Below are 27,923 nucleotides of genomic sequence, written 5' to 3'. Positions count from 1 at the left end.
CGTATCCGTCCACCATGCCGGCCGGGAACCACGTGACCCAGCAACACACCGGAAGCGCCGAGCTCCAGGCGGGGCGGAAGTGGCGGCCTAGCGGCGGCACGTGACTGCTAGCGGCACGTGACGGGGGCAAGATGGCGGCCTTCCCATGGTGAGGATCCGGGACCCCAACCCCGGGGGCACCGTCCCCTGTCGAGGCGGTGCCGGGGCCGGGCGGGGCGGGGCAGCGTCTCGGGTTCCAGCTGAGCCGTGAGGGTCGGTCTGCAGCCGTGCAGAACTGCAGAGTGCAATTGAATACTTGCAATTGAATACTTGCAAGTAAAATGTCTTCAGTTTATGTAAAAAAGAGAAAAAAATGTAGTATACGCTCTGACTTCTTTTCCTCTAGATGTTAATTTTTGTAAATGTAAGTGCATCTACATGAATACACGTTTCTCTGTTCATAAGAGATGATTTATATGCGTATTATTATGTGTAACCTTTCCTTTTAGGCACGCAAGATCAAGAAATTATGTTTCAGAATCTGATATGTACAAACTGGAGTCTGTGCCCCTGGATTTTGGTGATTACCACCCACTCAAACCCATTACGGTGAGTTTCTTTTTGTGTGCTCAGAAAATGAACATGTAATACAACTGATTGTGTTCCTCCTCCTAAAGGCTTTGAAACTGATGGTGGTGCCACTGAAATGGCCTCCTGTGTTTGCGACCTGTTGTTCTACAGGTGTCAAGGTTTAGTCTGTTGTTCGTCCTTGACAGATATTTGCTGGTATTGCTGAGTGCCAAAAACGAGCTCTTTCTTTGTTAGAGCATTTCAACTCATGGGTTTTCTTGATTCCAGTAAGTGCTGAATAATGAATAAGTTGGAAATCAAAATAGTTTCATTACAAATAACCTGCATCATGGCTTGACGTAAGATTTGCTTTGGATTAACTTCTACAATGCTTTATTAAAGATGGGGGAAGACTTCTTTTAACTAGTTCTGAACTTTTCTTCCAGGTTACTGAATCCAAGACTAAGAAAATGAGCAGGAAAGGAAGTACTTCTTCTACATCATCATCTTCTTCTAGTTCTATGATGGACCCACTGAGCAGTGTGTTGGATGGTACCGATCCCCTGTCATTATTTGCAGCAGCTGCAGATCCTCTGACCACTACTGCTTCCATGGTAATATTGTGGGACACTGAACTGAGACAAACAACAAAGCCAACATTGGATAAAATATTTGTCTCACCAATTAGAAGCTTAATGTAAATAGAGAATATACTGTACTAATAGAATAAAGTATTTGCATTTGTGTTTTATGTTGATGCATATTTTTAATATTGTAACTGGAAGGATAATGAGCACTTCAAGCATAAAGTTGACCTTTATCAGCCTTCTCTTTTTTCTTTTTTTTTCTTTTTTCTCCAGATTTCTATTTAACATTTGCCCCCATACTCTTCTCATAGGATGGTATACGAAAGAAACGGGATAAAGATGACAGTTCAGCAGTAGGAAGTGACTTTGAACAATGGTCAAGCAAACGCAGTGAAATCCTCTCTAGATACACAACAACTGAGAAGCTCTCTATTGTAAGTGGAAGCTCTTCCAATTTTGTTTGTTTGTACTATAAGGGATTTTAGATGCCACTGTTCTGTAATAATTTCCTGAGTAAATATTGCGTGTTCTAATGTTGTGAGCTGTGGTACGCCTTTCTGTCACTTCTGAGTGTTTAGGGACTGAGACCGAAGGTTTGTTGAGCCATCATTTTATCTTTTTCTAACAATAAAAATAACTTGTAGTTTCAGGTCCAGTTCTAAATTGTTGGTCTCTTCATTAGCATTGTATTATCTTGTGCGTTCATTGAATGCTGGTGAGTGCATGTTCTCTGACAGTCTTCATTTTCTGTTTCTTCACAGAACTTGTACATGGGATCTGAAAAAGGTAAATGGTTTCTTTGTATCTAACAGTTTTCCTTAAGAAGGCTGTGAGCGACAGACTTATGGTCAAGAACAGTTGAAATGTAATCCTGCCCCAGCATATGCTTCCTTGTGCGCTGTTTTTCTGTCAATAAGATTTCTGCATTTTTACTTAAAATAATTATTGAAGACAAAACACGGACCTTGTCTTGTATTCTTGTAAGCTAATGAATTCACGATTTTGCATTATTGAAGAAAGCGTAATTCACCGCCTTTCATTGTAGCTTAAAACTTTCTTCAATTTAAAATGAGTAGTAATGTTTTAAGAATCGTGTTTATCAACTCTTCTGCTTGCTAGAAGGGAAAACAAACAAATCCCATAGGAACTTGTCCAGTTGCTCTCTTTACTTGAAAGGGAAATAATTTCAGCTGAATGTTCAAAAAGGAACCAAATCTTAAATTTTGTATCACGTTTCCTTGTGAAGTAAATCTGGGCTAAGTAGTCACTGCTGACTGCATAGTAAATCAGGACTCCTATGCATGAGTACACACGCAGCATTTAGTCTTCTGGAAAAAAAATGAAATGCTTCTTTGGATTGAGAATGGTCAAATGTTGGAGCAACACATCCAAAGAGAGAGCATGACATCTCCATCTGAAATAATGTTAAACTGACTGGATAACCAGTTATTATAACCTGCTATAACTTCTAAATCAGGCCCGTTTTAGGAGCAAAGTTGAGCTTTTCTAACATAAATTATCCCGTGGCTCTGTCCTTACCAACAAAAGTTGTGTGTTCAAAGCAGAGATTGGATCAAATGTTTGCCCTCAGGATTAGCTGTCACATGGGTGAAACCACCACTTCTGTCACTGAAGTTGTCTGAGTTTGTCAGGCTCCTTCAGCTTTGTTTCCCTTTTGAAGTCCAAGTGTTTAAATGTTAAAGAAACTCAAACATATCATCTTTTATAGGAAAAGCTACAACTGGTGGCTCAGCAGTTTCTGAAAAAGTGAGGACAAGGCTGGAAGAACTGGATGATCTGGAAGAGGTAGGAAAGTTTTCTGATGAAATTACATCATTCTAAAAGTGAAATAAACTTGTTAATTAAGATTTCATATACATATATATATTTTTATAAGAAGATCATAATTCTGCAAGTGTGCATAACCATAAGCATTACCTGCTTGTAGATAAATCTAATTTCTATGGGACTACTCCAGTAACTTCATTCTTTAGAAAATTGAGGCCAGATCATATTCTTATGTCTTATCTCTATCTTGATGTTTGCTCTGTAGTTGTAGTTTGTTGAGAAAGTAAGACTGTGAAGTTTAAAAGAAAACTGTCAAGTACTTGAGATTTAGGCTTATTCTTCTTTGGTTTTGCTTTTTTTATAATGGCTACAATGCAACTATTTCTTGCTGCCAAGAAATTCCTTAGGACCCTACTGGCAAAATGTGCTTCGTTTGTCTCTTACGCTGCTACTATACAGGTTCTAGTAGGCATCTGTATAGTGCTAGGATAGCAATTATACTGCTAACACCACTGAAGTAGTCTGATTTCTGACCTTGCAGACAATATGTTTGAGTACCAGCACGTGTCCTGAAAACCAGAGTAGTTGCGATGCATCCCCGAGTAAATACCTGAGGTGCAGATGATGCAAAGTTAAGGGAGAATAAGGGAATTATCCCTCTCTCTTTGGTTTTTTGTTTGTTTGTTGTATTCCCCCCTCCATTGATCTGACTGTGCTTTTCCCCTTCTCTCTCTTTCTCACTCTCTCACTAAGTGGACTTGTGTTTTCTTGTCAGGGGTCACAGAAAGAGCTGTTGAACTTGACTCAGCAGGATTATATGAATCGAATTGAAGAACTCAACCAATCTTTGAAGGATGCTTGGTCCTCTGATCAGAAAGTAAAAGCTCTGAAAATAGTAATTCAGGTCAGTTTTAAATGGTTTTCTTCTGTGCAGTGCTGGTGGGTTTGGTGGTGTGACTTGTCCAATTTCATTAAAGAGGAAGGTAGAGTTTCTGTTGGTTTTCTATTACTTTATGATGTTCTGCACTGAAACTCCTTTCTGTTGAAGTTTGATGACTTCTGCTGCCGTTACTCTTTTCTAAAACTGTTAGTGTGTACAGGCTATACATTAACTGAGGAAAATTGTTTCATGTTGTTCTAATTCTGTGCGAGGTAGAAGTGACCACAGTCTGTCTCCTAGTAAAGAGCATAACTTTAAGTCTTGTATCCTCTTAATGAACTAAGTAGCTTCCTTGACATCAGGCTGTGATTACATAAATATATATAGCCTATAACTATTATTATAACATGTTAATTATTGCCAGAGAATGCACAAGTTTGAGTTGTTCTTTTTTTTTTACCATTTTCAGAATTGGATACTGGGTAGGAAAAAGTGATTTAATTTGAATATTACAATTATCTTGATTTCAGAACTAATTCATACGAGTTCTTTCATTTAGATGGGGGAAGATGACGACAGGGCCTTCATTCTCTGTAAGAGCTTTAAAGAGCTTGAGTGCAAGAAGAGTTCTGGTTATTAAGGCAGGACCTGAATTTATAGCCCTGTAGCTGCATGTGAATTCCTCAAGTGCCTTAGACAAGATAAGCTAAGCTGCTTACTCAGAGTAACCTGAAATAAGTTGATTATGTGTGTGAGCTCTAATAGCAGTGGTAGGTGTTTGTGGTACTTGGAGGTATCAAAGAGCAACTGAATTGCCTTTCTCAGGAGGGGCCCTGCTGCCTATACAGTAGGGCCTTTGCTGCCTTGGGTGTGAGATGTGAATGCACACCCACCTGTATTTCTGGTGCATTCTTGTTCTTTCTTGATAATAAAGCAAAGAGACTTAGCATGCCCCTCATCAAAGCTTGTTCAGATGTTGTGATCATGGGGTGTCAGATTGCTATGTGAATTTCTGGAATGTAATGAAAACTTGCTATTTTTTTTAATTTTTTTTTTAACTTATTCCATTGAGAGTGAATAAGAGCTGGAGGTGACAGAAACTCCTGTACTTACACAGAGAGCAGAGGCCACATCTGGCCCATGCTGGGATGAGGTGGAGCTCTGTTCCCTCTTCAGGAGGAAGCTGATTTATTCTGAATAAACTGCCAAAGTTTTTGGCTGATATGAACCAGTTGACCTGTTTCCAAAAGGTTTGATCTGGTCACGTAAACTGCAAAGATTTGATTAAAAGCTCTTTAGTTAAATTTTTAACATTTTTGCCTAGTTTATTATCAGATTTTGTGTTTCAGCTGTGGGGTTTAAGCTGAGGGTGAGAAATTAGAAAATGCCCTTTTTTAAAAAGGAGTTTTTTTATGCTGCTTCTGGAATAGGACTTGTGTGAATAAATGCACAGGTCTGCACAGTCAGTTGAAGTTCTGCATTACCCTGTGTAAACGAAAAGCAGATCTGTGACAAACTGTTGGAAATGAAGAATTATCTGAAAAATTGAGTACTGTGGTTGGTTATTTTAAGGTTTCTTGTTCCTTCCATCTGCAGGTATTGATTTGTTCCAATCTGACTGGAATAAAAACATGAATTTGAATTGCCATCTATTTTTCTTTTCCCTTTCTAGTGTTCAAAGCTTCTTTCAGACACAACGGTGATCCAGTTTTATCCAAGTAAATTTGTCTTAATTACAGATATACTTGATACTTTTGGTGAGTACAGTGGTTTTGTGTTGGGTGGTGGTTGTTTTGTTGTTTAAGAGTAAACCATCCTAAAAGTGCTTAAATGGTTTTCTTTTAACAGTAAATATTTTTCCAACATACTCATTTGAAAGCCTCTGATATAAACATATTATATAATTGTTGAAAAACTCATATCTGAGGATTTTAAAACAGAAATATTTTATTTTGGAGCAGTTCTGTGTTTTCTTTGATTGTGACTGTTCCCAACAAAACCGTGGGAAAACCCATCATCTCTGAATTTCAGCATTTGAAACGCTGAAGTTATTATGAAAATACCTTGTTTTTGACAGCCTTTTGAGTCTTAATATTTCATTCTTTGAACTTGAAGTCTGATAACTTTTCTTTAGCTCAGCAGGGACTATGAAGTGATCAAAATTTTACTGAATTATTTTCGTTTTATTATTTTTAAATGATCCTTCACTTCAAATTGTCATCCACTTAGTGTTATTCTGTTGCCTTTCTGCTGTGTTCTGGAGGAGGCTTATTGGTGGTATTTGAAATTCAAGGTCATTGTTATTTGCTAGGATATGCTATGACGTAGGGCAATTGTTTTGTCAGATCTTGCTTCCTTTTTGCTCTTTCCTGCTTTCAGTGAAGTTGCTGAAGTTGCATAATATCCAGATCCAGCCGCACATTAGCTGTCCTTTTCTGGCCTGGGAGAGACTGACCTGGATATGTCTTCTGCACTTTATGGAGTCAGATAAATGTTTCACAGTGTGTGAAGTGCTGAATGCTGACGACTAATGTTTTGGCCTCACTAGAGGGCAGCATGATGTTAGTGTTTTGTAAGGTTTCTTCTGGGTGACTTCAGTGTATGTTAATCAATGCTTTGTGTGTTATGGTTTGTTAAAATGCTTATTGGGGTTCTTTTGTTTGTGTTTTTTTAACCAGGTAAATTAGTGTATGAAAGAATTCTGTCAATGTGTGTGGACAATCGCGCCTCTTTGACAGGTACCTTTCTGTTTTGTTGGTTTGTTTTTTTCCTAATGTCATTCTGAAATAAATCATACTTAAGCTGATCTGAGAAGAGTTAAGTAGGACCCGTGCCTTTATCTGTTAACAAAAGTTCTGCTTTGGATCTAGTAAATTTTAGTTTTAAATAAAGCAAACTAGGATTTTAGTTTTAAATAAAGCTTCTAGCTTCAGTTTTCAGTAAAAAGATGTTTTTGTTGATAGTTCTGCTTTCATTAAGGAAGAATTTTGGAAGGAGCAGGCTGCTGTTTGCTTTACTAAACCAGGGGGGTCTTTTGAAATTGGGCCCTTTTTTTTTTTTTTTTTCAGTTGAAGTTCCAACATGGGTGTAAAAGTGTATATTTAGTAGTTACGATACAGTGTACTTAGTATCTGTACTTGAGATACACAATGTTTTTGTTTTGTTGTGGGCACTGCAGTGGCAAGGTTGGGTTACAGTTAGATCTGCAAGGTTTGAGCCAGCAGCCGGAAAACAGATGATACTTAGTAAACTTGCATATTTTAAATACATTTGCTTGTTGCAAAAGTGAGAAACTGTTCTCATAAACATAAATGAAAGCAGACAGTTCCTGTATCACAGTCCAATTCCTGATCGCGATAACCTCCTTCTGGAGGGGTGAGCTCATGCTGCAGAGATGCTGGGAGTGCTGCAGGTGGAAGCCTTTGGAGCAGCTCCAAATCATGGGGAGAAGGAAGATCTTCCTTCTTGCCATGCATGCCTTTGTCAATCCCACCATCCACATTGATCAAGAACTACTTTGGTCTTAGCTCAGGAAGATCTGCTTGCTGTACTCAACCTGCATCTATCCTGTGGCTTTTCTAGCCTAGGAAGTGGGGCGCTTTCATTTGGAACAGGACCTTCTCTCTTTCTGAGGACATGGATAAGAGCACTGGAGTTCTAAAACTGTTTATCAAGGAGTTCATAAGCCGATGTTTGCTGCAGAAGCTGCTTGTTTAGCCTTATTCTCTGAGGATTCCCAACCACCTGGGATCTGGGGGACCCCAGCAGCATTTTTTGACTTCTGATTCGAGTAACTTAGAGAAAGAGGAGGCATGCAATTGTGTGCACAGCTGACCAGTGCACTATTCCCATAACCCATCTGTTCCATGCTAGGGTAGCAGCTTTTTCTTGCTGGGGCTGAGCCCCAGAGATCATGAAAAGACTGCACTGTAGTGTTGGATGTTCAGTGTGCAAGAATAAGTGTTGTGTCAGTGTCTGGTATTTCCTGCTCTTCCTCCCAAGATCATTTTTAAAGATTATTTTAAAATATTAGACTTTAAAAGTGAAGAATTTGAGTGCTGGAACATAATTTACCATCTATATATGTATTCATTTTCTATGGATAAAAGCAGAATAAGAAATAATGGTTATGGGGAGGCAGGGGTTAGATTTTCTCCAGCTCTGGAGCTAAGATTTTTGAGTGCTTGATTTCAGCTTGAAGTGAAATGTTACTTAACACAGGTTGGAAGCTCTAGTTGCCTTTTTTAGCTGCTCTTCTACTCAGTTCTTACTACTACAAGAAATAGTTGAGAATCAAATATAATAGTTTATTACGCTGTGCCTAATTTCTTGTTGAAAGAATACAATTTAAAATCTGGAATGAAAAGCAGCTTTCTACTAGGAAGAATGCAACTATTTCTGGGTTGTTTTTTTTTTTTTTTCCCCAGATAATTTTTCTCCAGAGACTGTTAACGATACTGCTAAAGAGACTTGCTTAAACTGGTTTTTCAAGATTGCTTCCATCAGAGAACTCATTCCTAGGTTGTATCCTTCTGTAATGAGACTGTCAGAACACGTCTGCAGGTTTTTCAGCAGACTTTTCCGAATGTGAACATATTTACTGCAATAAAACCTACAGTAATCTGTGTTTGTACTGACTTTGTTTTGTTTGTTTTGAGATGCGCCTCTTAAATTTGTTCTTTTTTTTTTTTTTTTAATGATACCTAATGCTCAACTGAAAGCTGAATTATTGGCTGTGAATAGCACGGCATTGATAGAGCTTGGGGATAAATGAGGATCTTAGAAACTGTAAAAAATGATAAAATGTAGTGAAGTTAATTGCAAAACATCTTGAAGTGTGTTTGGTATATAATGTTGATGTTTATTTTCAAACAGCTTATACAGCAGTTTTGTTCCTTAACTTGGCTTCTTTTTAGTTACGTGGAAGCAGCAATACTCAAGTGCAATAAGTTTCTATCTAAAACGTAAGTAAACGCCAACTGTGGGGAGGAATGGAATGGTCGGTCTTACAAGCTACTGTATGGGGTTAAGTGTGCACATTCCATCATTAATGGTGGATAAGGTGTTAACGGGTCTTTGAAAAAGCAGTGCTCATACAAACATGGGTATTTGGATTGCTTCTAGCTGCAATTCAAATACAGAATGTATATTATTAATGTTAAATTTGCTTTTGAAATAATGTGTTAATAGGAACTCTTAGCAAAGGTGAAGTGCATAAATCGTGCCTGTTTGTCAGTCTACGAGGCTGCCTCTCAGGTTATTAGTAGGTGGTATAATTCCTTAATTTTAAAGATTTTTTAACTTTAACAGGGGGATTTCGGAGTGTCTCCCACGATTAACATCAGTGATCAGAGGAATCGGAGATCCACTGGTTGCAGTCTATGCAAGAGCATACCTGTGCAGGGTAGGACACCACGTAGAACTTCAGATCTGTGTCGGAGACTTAATACAGCTCTGCCACTAATGGGGAGCGAGGGGGAGGATTAACTTCCACTTTTATCAATATGGTCAGCAGTCTCTTTTCCTTCAAATTTGAAAAACATTGTTATATGCTGTTTCCTTTATTTATTTATTTTCCATTTTTATTTCTGTTCTTGAAAACAGGTGTAAATAGCTTAGTTCCTTTTGCAGTTCCAGCCTTACTACACAGGACTTGTATAACTGTAACTTTTTATTATTTGTCAGTGTTATTCCTGTATCTGTTAATATTTTCATTTGGAATCCTTGCTTCATTCCATCCTCAAAAATCAACATGCAGATTTTTAAAGCAATTTCTGAACTTTTGGCAGGCTTTTAAAAATGTTTTTTCCTGTAGCCTTTGTGTGCAACAAATAGGGGCAGTTGTACTGCATGTACCTGGGTAGGCATTGATTTCCTCACCATTATAGACCTGTGGATCTGATGTTTGAGAACGATGTTTAAACTCGGTGTAACTGCCTCGAGCAATTGTCAGTGGGTGCAATTACAGAAGCAGGTTTTGATGGGTGTAATTAGGTCCGTTCCTCTGGAAAATACTTTTTTTTATCTTACAATCGAAGGAGGATCATAGCTGATAGATGCAAATGAAGTCCTCTTTTACTACAGGTTGGGATGGAGGTGGCACCACAGCTCAAAGAAAGCCTCAACAAAAATTTCTTTGACTTTCTTCTAACATTTAAACAAGTAAGTAAATAGGTTCTTTTTTTTTTTTTTAATTGCCAAATCACACAAATAAACTTCTTAAGCAAACTACAATATATAAATACTTTTTGAGCATCTTTCAAGTTCTTAAATGTAGATTTAGGGATATTTCCATAGCCAGATGAAGTATAGGATGCGTTATATGCACACTAGGAAGTTTTATCTACTATATTTGGTATATTTCCATGTTTTTGGGTATTTTTTTTTCCCCAGTGCGCAAGGAATGTTTGTGGTTCTTTATCATAGAATCACTAATGTTGGGAAAGACCTTTGAAGATCATCAACTCTCAACCTAACTTACCAAGTCCCATCACTAAACCACATCCTGTAGTACTGCACTCACGTGTCCCTGTCCTTTGAGGTATTTAAGGGACTTCCTCGGGCAGCCTGTTCCAATACTTGACTACCCTTGGTGAAGAAATTCTTCCTGTTAGCCAGTGTAAATCCTTGTTAGGAAACTCTTCCTAGTATCCAATTGTATGCTCTTGCTCCTCAGTTTCCAGTTGCTGAACAAAGTTTATTGTTGTTTCAGTTAAGTGCTTTTTCAATGTGGTGCATTTTTTGTTCTGTTTCAACAGATTCATGGGGATACAGTTCAGAATCAACTGGTAGTACAGTGTGTAGAAATTCCTTTGTATTTGACTCTCTACTCACCTGCTATAGATTGGATTTTACAATGTATTGCATACCGTGCTCCTGAGGTAAGTGTGGTAATGCTCTGTACTAATGGAGGCATTGAGATGGAAAGTTAATTTTGCTAAAGAATTGATAGGACTCTGCCTACGTTTTTCCCCAGTGTTTAACTGCATAGTGCAGAGAGAAAAGCTGTGCTTTATAAAACTTATAAATGCTGAAAGCATCTGATGTTGTAACACCATATATTTTCATGCTAGAAATTCTTGGAGGAGAGTGCTCAATACAAAAGAATAAGCATTAAAGATGAAGCTGAAGCTTAGGCAGCATAAGTGCTTTCTATTATAAATTGTGAAAATCTATGACAAAACACATTGAATTAGAAACGATAAGGCTAAAAATAGCAACTTCAGCTTGGCTGCTCAATTTTTTTATTGTCTAATACAGTGTTCACTGTACCCATTCCAGTAAGTTTTTTTATGTCGTACTACATTGTTGTTTTCTTGTGCTGTAAATAAAGGATAAAATGGGATTATTGGAATGTGTTGAGGAGGTAATTAAAACAGTTCATAGTAGATTTTAGTACTGTAATTAAAGCTGAATTTATTTACAGAATCTCACTAATTTTACTGAGTAATTCTTACAGGTTCTGCTTACTGAGATGATGGAGAGGTGCAAAAAATTGGGAAACAAGTAAGTATCGTGCAGTCCAGAAAACAAGAGTCTGTAGCAAGTACCCCGAGTGCCTATAATAAAATTCTCCATTTAGAAACCACAATTTGGATGCACATTATGGCTTTTGTTACTCATGTAAATGACTAATTATAATTTTGAACATCAATTTTCCAGAGATGAATTCTGCCAGGCTTTAAGTTACTTGTAGAGCAAAAGTTTAATTGATTAATTGGGTTGTTGCATTCTGTCTCCTAATGCAAGTTTTAGAAGCATCAGCCTTGTCTGATCCCTGGTTGTGCTTCATTTTTCTCTGCTTTCTTTCCCTTTCTTACCCATGCCCTCCCCTGTCTACATTTAGCCTAGTCATGTGTCTTCCAAGGGAAGTTGTAAAGCAGCTGGTGTCTTTGGAGTGTATTTAGGTGACTGCTTTTCTTCAAAACTAAAATTAGTATCCCAAATGTCGCCTTGATGTCTGTGTGCAGACTAATCGTGTTAAGCTAATAATTCAGGAAGATGGTTTGAGTGCTTTGGATGTGCTTGCTTTTTGAGCTTTGTGAGTGTGATTTAGCCTGCTATGAGTTAATCTCAGTTCATTTTACTGGCTAGATAGGCTGAGTTCTGTGAAAGTTTTCAATTACTTTGGTTTTTGATGTGCTTTATACCATCTAATTCTGGTTGGTTGAGGAGCTAAGATGTGTTGGTTGCTTGGAGAGCAGAAATCTCCTGCATTAGCATACTGTGACTGAGCTAAGGAATAGGGGAAGAACATGGTTTATAAAAAATGATGCAGATTGCTTAATAGAGGTGCAATAGTTCACATGCTCTTCTGTAGTAATTATTTTGTGTGAGTGTTGTGGAAATTATTTTTAAAATGCTTTTTAGCATCCCATTGTAAAGATGGGCCAGGTACCTCATCTTCATGTTTTGTGTTTTCTTTATCTTGAAATTGAATTATCCAATTTAGGTTGTCTAAAAAGTGTGCTAAGTTTCTTTCTAAGTGGAGTCACATCTCTTTGTCTTCTCACGGCTGTCACAGTGTCACAAAACAAATCACACCAGTTCATAAATCTTTAAGCAATCTCGGTATGTTCCTTCATCATGTTGCAGCCATCTAAGTGAAAAATGTCAGCCTGTTTCTCTGCATTGCAAAGCTCGTATCTGGTGAACTGGAAGTACTTGTCTAATGAAAAAATGCAAATTCCAGTTAGGTTGCAATGGGACCACTAATGCTCAGTCAGGAACAGGGGATGCTGGGCTATTTTAAGTGCTCTGTCAAGGTAAACTGGCTCATATTCAGACTGCCTACTTTGGAGTGATGAGGACACAGTATTGCTTGGACTGTGAGGCAGCTTTGGTGCTGACTTGTGGCTGAGTGTGCCCAAAGGAATTGCCTTCTGAGTAATACCAGATTTTGTTTCTTATATTTGCATAATAATATCAGTAAAGTGGATTTTCATGTAATGAGTTGACTCCTCCATGGCAGCTTAGTTGAAACAGTTGATTATAAGAGTCTAAACACATCAATGGCAATGGCACTATTATGACTGGATGTTCTGTTGTTTTTTTAATCCTAACAATGCAGCTACTAGAAATCTGACTTTTTAGAGTGCGTATATATCTTTCTAATTCAGTGAGAAAAAACTTTGATGGATCTTTGCCCTTCCAAAGTGTACTTCTGTAATGAAAAAGAAGAGTGTGTTTCTAAATACTATTTACTTCATTTTTATTTTTTTTCCTGGCAAGTTTTTGATCAAATGATGGTTTAAAAAAAAACAAACAAACAACTGTGTGGACCAAGTATTCTACAGGCTGCTTTGTCCATATCAGATAGCTTAAAATTTTCATCTTTTGCTAATGTGCATTTAGTCCTCAATGATAAAAGTTCAATTTCTAAAGCTTTTTTGCTCACCCCTATTTTTCTTAAAAATTTAGAAAAGATGCTGGTTTGGTTTTGGTTGTCAGTTTATATTAATATAATAAGAACTTTTAGTTGCTGTTGAGCTGTATTGATTTATCTTATGTTCGTTGTAGTGCTCTGCTATTAAATTCAGTAATGTCAGCCTTCAGAGCTGAGTTTATTGCTGCAAGGTCTATGGACTTCATTGGCATGATTAAAGAGTGTGACGAATCTGGATTCCCAAAGGTAACATTTGGATGTAATATATAACACTTCTTGCTCACTGTCTGGCTGTTATTTATGCTTTATGTACATCTTTTACTTTTTATTCACACTCTGTTGATACTAGTTGCCTACTTAAGTTGCGTGTTATTGAAATAAAAGGAGCTCTAAAAAATCTTTCTTCATGTTCTAGAAGAGCTTTGGACAAACAGATCTTCTGCTTTTAATTTAAATTTCTCATTACTTTCAGCATCTTCTCTTTCGCTCTTTGGGGTTAAACCTGGCGTTGGCTGATCCTCCTGAAAATGATCACCTTCAAATATTAAATGAAGCCTGGAAGGTTATAACAAAACTGAAGAACCCACAGGTGAGTTATTGACAGTTCCTTTGTCCAGGGCAAAGTTGCAGCTGTTGTTCAGCAGGCCGTATATTTTGCATGGCAAGGTTTACTTTTCCTACAACAGATGCCTGCTGTTGCCGAAAGTACAAAACCTGACAGTATCTTTTATAATCCCTCTGACCTCTTCTTGCCTACATAAATGTTGCGGTTTTGAAGTTTGTCATGAGCTCCAGATCTGCAGGAGTCACCTCTGGAGTTGTTATTTTGAGCATAATTTTTTCATGTATGTTTCTCTTAACCTCCTGTAAATACTGATAATGATTGGACACGTGTTTCTAGGATTACATCAACTGTGCTGAAGTATGGGTGGAGTATACATGCAGACACTTTACGGTACGTGCTAATTTATTTCCTTTGAAGGTCTTCTGGTACAGACTAAGTGCCTGTATCAGCTGCTCAATATTAAAAATGGAAAAGCCACGAGTGTTTAATATTTAATATTCTTTAGTATATGAAAAGATGTATTTTCTCTCATGAAAGATAAATAGGGACAAAAGATATGGCATGAAGAGTCCTTCTCAATCACCCCTTCCCCAAAACCCCGTGTGATATTTCTTACTTTTTATTGCACTGATTTAAATGAGAACTTACTAGAATATAGGCTAAAGTTCTTTGCTTAGCTAGAGCTCTGTAGAAGACTGATGCTTTGGCAAATGGAAATAAATTCACTAACTGGTTTTCAGTCATTTGATTTCTATTCTGGTTTCATTACTGTCTTATGTAACCTCTTTTTTTTACTATATAGAAGCGAGAAGTCAATACAGTGTTGGCTGATGTTATCAAACACATGACTCCTGATCGAGCATTTGAAGATGCGTACCCACAGGTAAAGAACTTACTCAGTTTCCTCTGAGTGACCAGAGAATGTTCTCTGTTGTGGATACTCTTAACTTATACTACAATCATTTTCTTTTTTTTTTTTCTTTTTCTTCTTTTTTCAGTTGCAGTCCATTATTCAGAAAGTTATTACCTATATCAATGATTTCTCTCTGCTTTTTTCTGTGGTAAGTGATACCATGTTTCAAACTTACCCCAAATATTTATTTTATAATGTGTTTGTAAAAGTACTTAATTTTAGTTGTTCACATATTTGTACTTCCAGGAGAAATTCCTGCCGTTTCTGGATATGTTCCAGAAGGAGAGTGTGAGAGTGGAGGTTTGCAAGTGCATTATGGAATCTTTTATTAAGTAAGTGGAGAATATGCAGATCAAATGCACTCTGGAGAATGTGGGCAATGTTCTGTAGGATTGTTGGGGAAGATGGACTGAGCCACTGTTTAGTCCATTTATCTTGTGAAGATAAATCCAGGCTGCTTGCAGGGTGGAGGGGAGGGGAGAGAATGTGTGGGTTTTGTTAATCTGTTGATTGACTGCTTAACTGTTCACAATGAAAGCTGAAATTGAAGTAATCACATTGATGCTACTTACTATCGATCAGTAGATGATTTGTTCCACCAGCATTCTTTCAACTGATGTTGCTTTAATTAGTGTATGAAGGGATTTTTTGCTTTAGATTACAAAATTGCAGGCAGATGCTAAGTGAAGATAATCCACCAAGAGAAAATGAAGCAAGATCCTCTTTTTTCATAAAACGGTTTCTTAGCATGTTACAAATACCTTTTTTTAATTATTATTCTTTCGTAACTCTTATACATTCTTATTGTCTTACAGCCCCAGTGGTAGGAATTACTCATTAAATGTATGTTGTTGTTGTATGTATGTTGTTCTATTTTGCATCTTGACAGTGCAGGACTTTATATTGCTTTTTCTAAAACATTCTATAGGCATCAGCAGGAACCTACGAAGGATCCTGTTATACTCAATGCTCTTCTGCACATCTGCAAGACTATGCATGACTCTGTGAAGTAAGATTAACTTTACTCATACTAATAACTACGTACAGAAATTTGGTCTGCTTGGTGTACAATCTCACACGTTTCATTTATTTTCTCATTTTTCACTTGACATTTGTTTTCACATCCTGGTTCAGGGAAGCTGTAGGCCACTTGTAGGGCTCACTGACACAGTATCAGTTGTTGGAGGATAACAGCCTTCAGACTGGTAGCAGTTTGATTTGGTATTGAACTGGAAACCTATAATTGACCTGGTGATCCCATTACAACTCATGTGATCCTCTCAGAGTTGACTCTTTTGATTGGCAGAGCCCTAATAAGATAGTCATGCTGAGATTTTCTTTCTACTTTTACAGAATTTGTATAATAAAACTACTGTCCTCTTCCCATCTGGTGTCTGAGCTATTGGTAAAGGGTAATTGATAATTAAAGGTCAGAGCTGGGGCTAAGTACATAAGAATAGGGGGATTAAATTGTATTAGTTAATTGTTGTTTAACTGTTAGTTTATCTATTTTCAGTGAAACAGATTTGACTTGATGGATTTTCACAATGAGGATTTATTATTGATATCAATGACAAACTTGAAAAGAGAGTTTTTACATATCAGTCTATTTCTTACAGTGCTGCCTTTCTGATATTTTAGTGACCCAAAGATGTTAATGGCATTTTTAATTAATGTAGCAGGATTATTCGTAAAAAGACAAGAAGTTAGTGTTGTCTCTTAAATAAATACATTATTTTATACTATTCAATGTGTATTTAAAAGCTTTCCCCCATAAATAGGATGATTTTTCTTCTAAAAGGCAGGTTTACTTTTTTCTGTAATGAATTCCAAGTTCTCAGGTTGTAACACAAGACTGAAGCCACTTTTTCCCTTGTTCCAGTTAAGAACGTTGAGCTTTCTTCTCTTCATACCAAATCTCGGGTTCTGTAAAATCTAAAGAAAGACTCTTAGCAATTTTTATATTTCTATACAGTTTGGAATTTAGTGCATGGTTGGCTTCATGACATTCACATTAAGATTATTTCCTTTGTTTTATAACTGAAATAATTAGGTTAGTGGTCTTAGCAAGCAGTAAATATTTTATGTAGACAAAAAGTTAGTATGTATCATTTGAACTTCTACAGGTAAATAAGTCGTTAGGCAGTACTGAAGAACTGACCATATAAATGTTCTGTTATAGTGCTCTGACGCTTGAGGATGAGAAAAGGTTGTTAGCAACTCTGATAAACGGATTCATAAAAATGGTGAGTGGCAACTGTGTGCAGCTGTTGGGCTGTGCCTTACAGCTCATGGTCATGAGAAGCAGGGGCCTGTGGAGCAGAATTAGAGACGGTGTGTATCACTTGCTAAGGCTGCTGAATACTTCAACCAGATTGTTTTGAGTATTCAAGTGTTGAAAGAAATATCGTGCGGTGTTGAAGTTGGCAGGGTGTTATTGCGTTCTTTGTACCTGCTGTTGTTTGCATGGGAATAAATAGGAAGCAATATTTTAGGAGCAACCAATGTATAATATTCTTTAGGAAATTTTCACACCTTGAAGAATACTTGATGTGTCTGTATAGATCTGGTTGGGAGGGGTAAGAAAATCCCATTAGTTCCAAATTTTAAACTGAACATTAAGATGTTCAGTTTTCTTAAGGGTAGGACAGAGTGAGCAGTTGCATAAACACAATAACATAAGAAGCAATCTTTTGTTTTCTGGCGTGGTTCCTTTGATCTCTCATTGTATGAATTAAATGTAATTTCCCTTCAATTCTCTAAAACCTTCTTCAATGTGTGACTTGAGAAATAAGATATAATGCAGCTGTGACTCTTAGGAGAAAAAAAAAAAGAATAGTTGTATCCATAAATATAGACTGCCTGGAGACTATTTCTCTCGCTGTGCTTTTGATTGACAGGTCAGACACTGCAGCTGACAATGCTTGGTTTTAAAATCCGGAGGGTTAGAAGTAGAGCGCTCTCAAAGAGGATTTGCTTTTGACATTCTATGATTCTATGATTCTATGACTTCATTCCTGCCAGTGTGCAGGTTTACATGGTAATTTTTCTGGAAGGCCCACTGTGTAAATGGGCATTAGAAACCTGAGTACAGATTTCACTGATGTATTTGTGGATTTCTTTGTTTTTTAACCAAGCCTGTGTCTCCCAGTTCCGTAGTATCGTATGTTCTGCTGGTTTTGAAAGTACTTCTCACAAATCTAGGAAATTTTGTTTACTTGAGTAAATATTAGATTTGCAAAATAGTGGAATGTGTACAAACAACAAGTGGGCAGAACATTAAGATTTTTCTGAAGTTTAATTATTGGAAAGCAGTTAAATGTTTGTGCAACAGTAAAATGGTTATTTCTCTGTGTGTCCTTTATAGGTTTCATTTGGTCGTGACTTCGAACAACAACTGAGTTTCTATGTTGAAGCTAGGTCTATGTTTTGCAATCTGGAGCCTGTTTTAGTTCAACTGATTCATGTAAGCTATGGTTTATCTATGTTATCTTAATGGATGGGGGTATACTTGCAGTTCTCCCGTTCCCTACCCAGATTATTGGTCAGTATCAAAATGATTAAAGACTTTGCATCACGTGTTTGAAAAGTAGTCTTTGATCTCGTCTTTCATTTTTATTGCCCCAAACCCTCTGAAGTTCTTTCTTGACTCTGAAGTCCTGATGCGTGATAGATATCATAGCAACAAGGAAAACTTGTTACGCTGGGAGAGATTTCAAGGCCAATAAAAGAAGTGGTACTTTTATGTATTTGGAATTTGGGTTCTCTTTTCTATAATCTTCTATGTAGAAGTAGTTAGACTGTGTCTGGTTTGCAGACATTTCTTATTTGCAAACAATCTAACAAGGCTGCACATTTCTTAACGTTTTGCTTTCTTGTGTGTGTGTAGTCTGTGAACCAACTAGCAATGGAGACAAGAAAGGTGATGAGAGGAAATCATTCTAGAAAGACTGCTGCGTTTGTCAGGGTAGGTAAGAGTCTGATATTTTTTGAGCCTGCTTTCTAAGCAGGTCGTATTATCTGCTACCACCAAAGTTTACAGTTCTTGCAAAAGCAGTGTGTTATCTTTTTATTCTGTTTGTAATCTCATTATCTCTTGGTGCACAGTCTCTATCCCCAGAAGTGTTCATGTTTGTTCTAGAAAGCTCAGTTTTCCATGTTGTATTTGAAATAAAGCTTTTTTTTTTTCTCTCCACTTTGCTTTAGGCTTGTGTTGCCTTCTGCTTCATCACAATTCCTTCCCTGAGCAGTATCTTCACACGTCTTAATTTGTATCTGCACTCTGGGCAGGTTGCTCTGGCAAATCAGTGCCTTTCACAAGGTAAGGGAGGAGATTGTTTATTTGAAGGTTCTCCTATTTCGGAAATATTTACTAGCTTTGAATAATAACTTCACTGAGATTATAAGTCATACAAGTATATAACAGATGCAATTAAGTCTGTTTTACTCACTGTTACAATGGAAACGTGTCATATTAGAGCAACTTTTTAGTTCTGTCACTAATCCTGTAGGGTAAATAACGAAGACAACTGATTCTGTTTAAATACTTGTGGATATGAGGTGGGTTGGTCCTAAATGAAATGACTTTGAGCTTGTATTCCCCCTGCCTTACTGCACTACGGTGAACCAGATGCTGGTCAGACTCTTGGGAATATTTATGGCTATTGAAGCAAGGGTCGGTCATGCATTCTTTTGAAGAAAAGCAGCATAGACCAACTGGGTGACTGAGCTGTGGTTGCTTTGGGTTACAAAAGGTTCTTGTTTGCCACTGGAATGTGTCAACACTGTAAAATTGAAATTGTAGCTAGATTTTTTTTGTGTGCACTCTGCCACAGAAGTAATCAGTTAGACCCTTGGAAAGGCTTTATCTACCGGAAGAAAGGGGAGCACAGTTCCAAGTAAGTTTAACTTGCCAGCAGTCAGATGCTTGCAGAATATTGAAAAGGATAGATTTTCAAGTAAGGAGATGCATCAGAATTGGATATGGGTTTTGCAGAGGAAACCTCTGTGATAGCCTTTAATACTGCTGTAGAGAATAAATTCTTGTTTACAGGGAGACAGAGCTGGGATTCATTATCCAGCCTGACTTCTACCATGTTGGAGGAATGAAGGGAAAGTCTATCTTTTCACTTACTTACTTGGGTTTCCTTTTCAGTTTGATGTTTTCCAAGCTCTGCATTTACCAGTAAATTCCAGCTGCACAAAAAAGCTGACTTAGGATGCTGATTAGGAGTTTTCAGTACAGGATGACAGTTGCATTTCTTTGTTTTGAATGTGATGCTGCCGGTGGAGCAAAGGGCAGGGATTTAGGGCAAAGCTTCCTGTTGTGTCCAAGAATGTTGTGTGAATAAAAGATCTGCAAAGTTGGTTGTTGTAAAAATACTATTTTTGCAGTTTCTTTGTGTAAAACTGAGTTAAACAAAAATAGACTTTTTCTTCTTCCTGTAGAGCTTAGTTTAATGGAGCAGCTTACCCTATCATTTCTACCAATTTTTGTTGTCATTGCTGTGTTGCAGTGCATTTCTTGTTGGAAAGAAACCCAAAGCAGTTTTTCTATCATATAAAGTCCTTGAGGACTCTGCTGTGCTACTGCTGGGACCAACTCTGTGATTTAATAATTCTTCAATTTCTAAACTGCTTTTCCACTATTTTTGGGATCCAAGTCTTGTGGCTCGTGGCCACCAGCAGCTGTCCTTTATTTCAGTGTGAAGAGGTGATAAATGTGCAAAGCTGTGAGAGTGGGAACACGGTGCTCTCACTAAACAACGAACAAGCATCTCTGCTCTGAAATCTTTTAAGGCAGCATGAAGTCAGTCTCTAAAGTTTGTACGTTATTCACTATTCTCCTGGATTTTGGACCCACCAGCAGAACTGATGGTGGTGGTTCAGTAACTTGGTTCCTTTAGCAAGGCTTTACTGTTAAGCGCTTGTTTGCTTCCTCAGAAGTTCTTTTGAGCATAATTTTTATTCAGAGGCATCTTGTTTGCATGGGTAATTCAGTATTTGTTTAATAGGTAACAGCAGCACCAGTCTGCAGACATTTCTGTGATCGGTCTTTGCATTTTCTGCTGTACTGTAGTCAGATAAAGCATTCTTGAAAGTTACTTTTAATGCAGTTTAGTCTGTCTCAACTGAATGTGTTTCACGTGTATAAGGAGTAATGATTAATTCATTAACAACCAGTTCAAATCCAGTCAGTTAACTGATTCCAAATGTGCGCCTATCTATTAAAATCAACACAGCGTGAAGATTTAAGAGTATGCAGCTAATTACAGTATTAGACTAGGATGTGAGATCACGAGGCTCATCAGATTCCACCCCTGAGCTGCAGGCAGGGCTGCCAGCCAGTAGGTCAGGACTAGATCAGGTCACACAGGATCCATCCAGCCTGGCCATCTAAGATGGGAAACGTCATTGCACAATTTGGTGAGAGCCAAAAAGTACATAGAGATTGGTTTTTAAACTTAATGTGTTCTATGGAACTATTGTGGGGAAAGGATTGAAATTCAAACCTCATCTATCGGAGCAAAGAGCCTTTTGGATCAGTTCTCCTGTTCTGTAATAGCACAACCAAAGGGAGGAAGGCACAGTGTGAGGTTAACATCACTGCTGGAAAGAGTAAAAAAAAAAAAAAAATCAGCTGCACAAATGCAAGGAATTTTTCATAACACAGACCCAGTATGTAATATTGCTGTGCATTAAATGTATATGACAATGCTGCATAATCTGCAGACAATGTGGGCTTCAGTTACTTTCATATAGACCATAGGTAGAAATATTGTTAGGGAAGATACAGATCCTGTGGCAGCTCTTTTAAGCCAATACTGGCAAAAGGTTGATTGTTGTTTTTTGGTGGTTATTTTGGTTGTTGTTTTGTTGTTTTTTTTTCCCCGGAATTTCTGATAATTCTTCGCCTTCTAAGAGGAAAAAATAAATGTTCACGTCTTCACTGAGCCTTCCAATTGGCTCTGCCTCTCGTATGCCTGCTTTCCTGCAGTGATAACCTGGAATAAATGTGTGAAAGATCTGTACAGTGGGAGCAGGGAAACAGAATTAGATTTCTGATGTGTTCTTACATTGTGCTGAACTTGGTTTTGAGTCCTGCCTAGTACAGTGCGCCTTCAGCCAAGTGGATGTCTGTCCAGGTGTGCTGTTCAAATGTGAATACTGTCTCCTTTGTCTTCAGCTCCCAGAGAGAGTTTTAAATGAAATTAATAGATCATTTTTGGTGATTTTTGTCCTAGATTTGTTGCTTGTATCTCTGGAGGACCTATTAAGGACCCCCTGTGCTTTTTTCCTTTAACTGAATCGCACACCAGTGCTTTGGAGGGGCATTCTGCCAACCTGGCATTTTAAATTCTCATCAGTCATGCTTTCTGCCATAGGGAGTGCTTGACTAAATTGAGATTAAATGCATGCTTCATTGTGTCGCTCTTCTGGATTTTGAGACGTAGGTATTATTTTAATTGCACATATTTCCTCCCTGTGGAATTGCTGCTTCTGCCTGAGAAAGCAGCATGATTTCGTCTGTTGGTCACATCATTCGGCAGGTGGATGTGGATGACACAGCTTGCTGGTAGTGTTTGTTGAACAGTGCTTTCATCTCAAAGGCTGTGAAACCCTTCCCACACTTCAGAAGTAATATGCTGAGTGAATAGTATAATTAAATTGATTCTTCATGGCTTATTTCAAACTTAATGCTGCCAAACAAAAATATATCGAATATGGACAGTCTGCTCTGGCAACCAACTGCTGCCAGTATTTGCTTAGCAAAAACAGGTTTTAATTCCGAAGCATACCCAGTGCTTAACATACCCTAAATATCCATTGCTCTGATTTCTAAACATAGCAGGTAGATTGCAAAATGAATTCTTGTTCTACTTCAGAGAACATTCTCTAAGCATGTTAGACTTCAGCCGTGCTTTGGAAAAGCGTAGCATGGAATATTTAGTAAGAAATTTTTAATCATATTCTAGTTATGCTTCGTTCTCCTTCCTCAGTAGTATTATGGAACTATTTATTAACAAGAACTCCTACATTTTGTATTGCCTTGAAACGTGTGTGCAGCTGATCTGCTGTGTGAAAGTTTCATAGGAAAAGCAACTCCTTCTTTGTTCTGCAGCTTTCTTTGCTTTACCATGAAACCAAACATGCATTATGTTGTGTCCTCTTACAGAATAACTTCAGAAGGCAGGAGTGCACTCTGTACAGACATGTATGCTTTGGTTTGCAGACTGTTTTCTGACGTGGCTTTTCATTTGTCTGTTCACTTGTTTTGATTATATGGTGATGTGGGGCATGACATTTTTCCTTCCTATACAGGGAACTGTGAAAGTGATACCAATTCATTTACGTGCACTAGAATGAACATCTGCTCTTACTTTCCTTTCTCTGGTGAAGCTCAGAGGAAGATCGATTACCTTCCTTTGGGTTGGCTATGTAAAATAATATATTGTTTGAAATAAGTATAAAACATTCCTTCACTTCAAATTAAATGTGCAAGATAAAAGGAAGCATGAGGCCTGACTGAGTGAGTCTGTTCCAAGCACTGAAGAGTTCAGAGGGACTCAAGTACTCATATGCTGAAAAGAAATAAGAGTCAAAAGAATTACAGTTTTTCCAAAGCAAATGTTTCTCTGTGATCCTCATGAGCTTAAATTAGATATCGGATAGCGCTATATTTAGCAAATTTGCTTGGAGTCTCGTGCTCAAATGAATTTTCCAGTGTGAGCTGCGCTCCTGGAAATGGCTGCGCATGTTTGTCAGTAGTTTCCTCTGTTCCCACCTAACACCCCTTTTGCCAGGAACCCTCTTTGCTGTAATTTGAATTGTGTAAGGTTTTGTTTACGTTATTTGTATTTTTTACTGTTTGCATTATGTGACATCCTAGTGTTAAGTAAAGTAGAAGAGTGATAATTTCTGATGTCTCCAGCAGTGTAGGAATGTCTGTTGGAAGAACAGCATCGTCAGAATTAACACAGATTTTGCCTTTTCAGTCTTGAGTTTCTTGACAGATAAGCGCAATCACAGTTTGTAGCGTGTTTGAAAAGCACCCCAAGCAACCATCAGATCACAGACTTGGCTGCCTTATCAGCTGGACTGATAACACGGCGCCTCTGTTTTTGTTTTGTAGCTGATGCTTTTTTCAAAGCTGCAGTGAGCCTTGTTCCTGAAGTGCCAAAAATGATCAGTGTGGACGGAAAGATGCGACCTTCCGATGCCTTCCTCTTGGAATTCCTCTGTAACTTATTTTCCACTTTATTGGTTGTTCCAGTAAGTTGCTTTTTGGTTGTGTTTTAGAGTATGTTCGGTTTAATGTAAACTTCCATTTTGTTCTTATATGGAAAAATAAGTTTATCTGCTGATTGTATTCTTCCTCTTTTATTCTCCTTCTTCCATGACCAAATGCATGGTGAATCAGCATAGCGATACTGTTTCAATCCTCATTATTAGAATAGTCTATACTCCCTTTTCCAGTGGCAAGGGCCATGCATTTCATGGAGGTGCTCACTTGTTAGAGGGGGAAGGCTCGTTGCCACTGTGGTTGCAGTGGTTGCAGTCCACTGACTATAGAAGATGCTGAGGAAAGCTATGTCAGCACTGGATGCTCCTCAGAGAAATTATTCGGGTGATTAGAGTTGCCAGTTTTGTGTTGTGGATTTTGTTCATGTGGAGTTAACACTGTGACTTTAAACCACCAAATGACTCATGATAATTCATTTAGTTTTGGATTTGGTTTGGGTGCTTGTTTTTTTGTGTTTGGTGGGGTTTGTTTGTTTTTTTGGCTGCTTATTTTCTTTTCTGTAGGACCATCCAGAACAAGGAGTGTTGTTTCTTGTGCGAGGATTATTGAATGTGATCCAGGATTATACATGGGAGGATAACAGCGATGACAAAGTCAGGATTTACACTAATGTTTTGCATCTGCTGTCTGCCATGACTCAAGAAACATACATCTACCATGTAGATAAAGGTAGTATGTTACATATTTGTCTGTTCCATCATGTGATTTGCAGTACTGTTATACCTAGTTAATGAAGATCAGTGTTACCCAGTTTTCCTATCCAGGTCCACATATTGTGGATTACAGTGACCACAGGAGGTGACTGCCAAGCAGGTATCTAGTCAATTATCTGATATTAGAATTCTATAATTATGATTTCCTTTGTGAGTGCAGTATCAGCCTGATTCATACTCATCACTGGTGTTTCATTCACACTCATTAACACCAATTCTAAGAATATAATGGTTGGTTTTTGTTATTTAAATAATGCATTTCCTTACAACCTTTGTCTTAGAGCAGCATAAATAAATGAGGCCAGAACACATTAAAAATATTGGTTATTTAAGCTCTAGAAATGTCAAAAAGAAACACCTTTTAAGGTCTCTGAAATGAAAAATGTGCTTTCTGCATTTCTTTCCAGCAAATAAGGTTTTTCTTTAGGAAAGAATGTAATTTATTTTTAAAATGCATTTTCCACTGAAAATCTTGTTGTTTGCACCAAGCAAAATACAGCCTTTGGTCAAGTCCTGCTGCCATTGAAGATGATGGCCAAGCTCTTCTACAGAGGAAAATGTGAACACTGGCACTATTTTGTTTCCTTTGTGTTTGGCTCCAGCAGGTATTCTTGGACCTGGCTGCATCCAGGAATGTAGGAGTGGTTTTAATCTAGGAGATTCTTTTCAGGGGTTACGTTTTTAGAATCAGGAGGATGTAATGGGCAGTCAATTTAAACAAGGTTATTTCATTTGTTTAATGAAGGGGAGTGATTTTATAACTTTGAAATCTGGTCTTTATGAATTTCTGGTGTTTTCAGTAGCAAACAAACTCATAACTCTTGAGCTAGGTCTAATCTTCACTTCATCTCTGCAGTTGATTCCAATGATACCCTGTATGGTGGAGACTCCAAGTTTCTGGCTGAAATCAGTAAACTGTGTGAAACAGTGATAGCACAGATTCTGGATCATCTGAGAACCCTTGGAAAGGAAGAGGTATGTCCATACTTTAACTGGATTTAATGCAAAACCAGAATTACTTTGGAATTGAGTAAATGGACTGGCTTTTTGTTTGTACAGATCTATCTGGGGGACTGATGGTGGTGTGTGTTGTTTCTTTTATTAATAGCATCTTCTGCTGGCAGTGAGAAGTCAAATTAATTGACTTTTGGTCCCTTAGGGAAAGGGCAGAGGCTGCGTGGCTGCACTGGTGGTGTCAGGAGAGCCCAACATACACTGATCACTCCACTTATCCCAATCTTTGCCTCATTCCCTCTGTAGTTTTGTATCTTGAGTGCAGTTGCCTTGCTCAGTTGCCTCCCACACTTTAGATATTTCTGAACATTGATCAGATTTTCTCTCTAGGCTAAACAGGCCCAGGTCTCTCAGCCTTTCACTGTGCAGGAGATGCTCCAGGCCCGTTATCATCTTTGTTGCCCTCCTCCGGACTCTTTCTAGGAGATCTTTGTCTTGTTTGAACTGGGGAGCTCAGAACTGGACGAAACGCTCCATATGTGGGTTGGATCATAATGATCATTTCTTATCTTATTTTGAATCAAACTGTGCCCATGTTCTTGCATCTGTAATCATTGCTGTGTATTTCAAAACACTTACCTGGCCCTTGCACTTGCAAGCAAACTTGGAGAGGTTATGCTGGAATGACTGTATGATAACACAGGAATTCTCTTCTTGTTGTAGACTCTGAAGCGACAAAGCCAGTTGGCACTCTATTTCTTTAACACTATTTTAGCTCATGGGGACCTACGAAACAACAAACTAAACCAGCTTTCAGTAAATCTCTGGAATCTTGCTCAGAAACATGGATTTGCTGACACCAAGACTATGGTAAGGAGTACATACTGCAGAGGAGAAATCTGTTACAATATATTTTTAGCTCCTTTCTTGGGTAAAGGTGATACTATGCAGCTTGATCTGGAAGTAACGCTTCCCATTTATTTCCATGGCAACAACAACAGATACAAAAAGCACAATAGCACTGTTTGATAGAGCAAATTCCCAGCTACAAAACACTGTTTTTTAACAGTCACCACCATTAATGCTATGTTTTTGTCAGTGATAAAAATCTGCACCAGCAGAGGTGACCCAGTGTTTCTTCACTGCTGCTATGGCAGTGTCATTGCTAGGAAAATATTGCCCACACAGTCCACCTTTCGGCAGCCTGAGCAGATGGAAGCCGAAAGGTCCTGGTGAGCATTCAGCTCAGTCAGCATCACAATGCAGTGGTCAGAGCTGAGTGTTTGCCCAGGTTCCAGGAAATCCAGAAAGATCCACCCCAGAATGGATGGAGTGCACTGCACATCACTCATCTTGCTGAGAAACAAGTGGTTGTGTACCTAGTAGAATTTAGGGAAAATCAGAGATACATCTGCTAAAATGCCTCCCTTTAGCAAAACTATGGCCTCTGAAATGACAGAAAACAAAGACTGAACGACACAAAATGCCTTTATTTTATACCCAGGTAAAAACTCTAGAATACATCAAGAGGCGAAGCAAGCAACCTGACATGAGTCACTTCACAGACTTGGCCCTTCGCCTTCCTCTGCAGTCCAGAACCTGATGGATGCCTCTTCCAAGGAGGCTTATATAAAAGTGAGCATGTAGCCAAGGCCACAAACTGCTGATTCTTTTGGGCACAGGTAAAACTGTTCTGAGTGCAATAATTTAATCTGATTTTTTGTTTCCAGTTCTACCGCTGTATTTAAAATCCAGTTTAGATTCAGTGAAAGATATTTGAGCCTTTCCAAATTGATTCTGTTGTCATTTTAGTGAGAAAGGAATAAAATCTGATAATCTGCACGGATCAATTCACAGCCCCCAGACTCCGTCCTGCCTGTAGAGCAGCGTTTCTCCTGTGTAGGATGCAGAATCTGAGCATAGTAACCCCACTAAGTTGTTCTTCTGCTTTGGAATACTGCCAGCATCTGGTCAGTTTCAGTAAAAGTGAAAAATGGACCAAGTGTTACTGTGCTGATTTCTAATATACATTTTCTCAGATGTGTTTATAGTTATCACTGTAGTTCAGTAGTGTTTTGTATCTTTAAATGCTGTCTGCAAAGGAAAATGGAGATGTGTGCAGAGTATTCCATATTCTCTGGTATGCTGTTTCACTGAATAAAGCAGTTTGCAGCTCACATGTTTGTTCTGGAGGAGTTTCTTGATGTATATAAGTGTATTACTGAGCCGTGCTGTAATTTAGCTGTGTGCACTGTTTTTATACCTAATAAATTTCATTCTGACCA

The 27,923-nt window shown here is 38.1% G+C and overlaps 1 protein-coding gene across 4 annotated transcripts; it reads left to right on the top strand.

Annotated features, from left to right (window-relative positions):
• The first annotated feature begins 23 nt into the window (after positions 1-23).
• VPS35L (VPS35 endosomal protein sorting factor like) lies at positions 24-27,923 on the top strand. Of its 4 annotated transcripts, none has more exons than XM_015877484.1 (31): positions 24-148; positions 489-588; positions 996-1,163; positions 1,448-1,570; positions 1,898-1,922; positions 2,866-2,942; positions 3,700-3,828; positions 5,477-5,561; positions 6,483-6,542; positions 8,232-8,328; positions 8,721-8,768; positions 9,115-9,208; positions 9,889-9,966; positions 10,563-10,685; positions 11,264-11,310; positions 13,324-13,435; positions 13,662-13,778; positions 14,091-14,144; positions 14,557-14,637; positions 14,753-14,815; positions 14,914-14,999; positions 15,596-15,676; positions 16,850-16,913; positions 18,035-18,133; positions 18,557-18,634; positions 18,874-18,988; positions 23,801-23,940; positions 24,475-24,640; positions 25,541-25,659; positions 26,362-26,508; positions 27,143-27,923. In XM_015877484.1, the coding sequence occupies exons 1-31, from the start codon at positions 132-134 to the stop codon at positions 27,239-27,241; spliced, it is 2,892 nt and encodes a 963-aa protein (XP_015732970.1). In that variant the 5' UTR covers positions 24-131; the 3' UTR covers positions 27,242-27,923. The 4 variants fall into 4 exon arrangements, with proteins under 4 accessions (XP_015732970.1, XP_015732972.1, XP_015732971.1 ...); XM_015877485.2 differs by lacking the exon at positions 24-148 and adding an exon at positions 223-403 and having other exon boundaries at positions 27,143-27,310; XM_015877486.2 differs by lacking the exon at positions 15,596-15,676 and having other exon boundaries at positions 27,143-27,310.

This window comes from Coturnix japonica, chromosome 14 (assembly GCF_001577835.2).
Source record: "Coturnix japonica isolate 7356 chromosome 14, Coturnix japonica 2.1, whole genome shotgun sequence".
NCBI lineage: Eukaryota > Metazoa > Chordata > Aves > Galliformes > Phasianidae > Coturnix > Coturnix japonica.
This window is presented reverse-complemented; position numbering and strand designations above follow the sequence as displayed.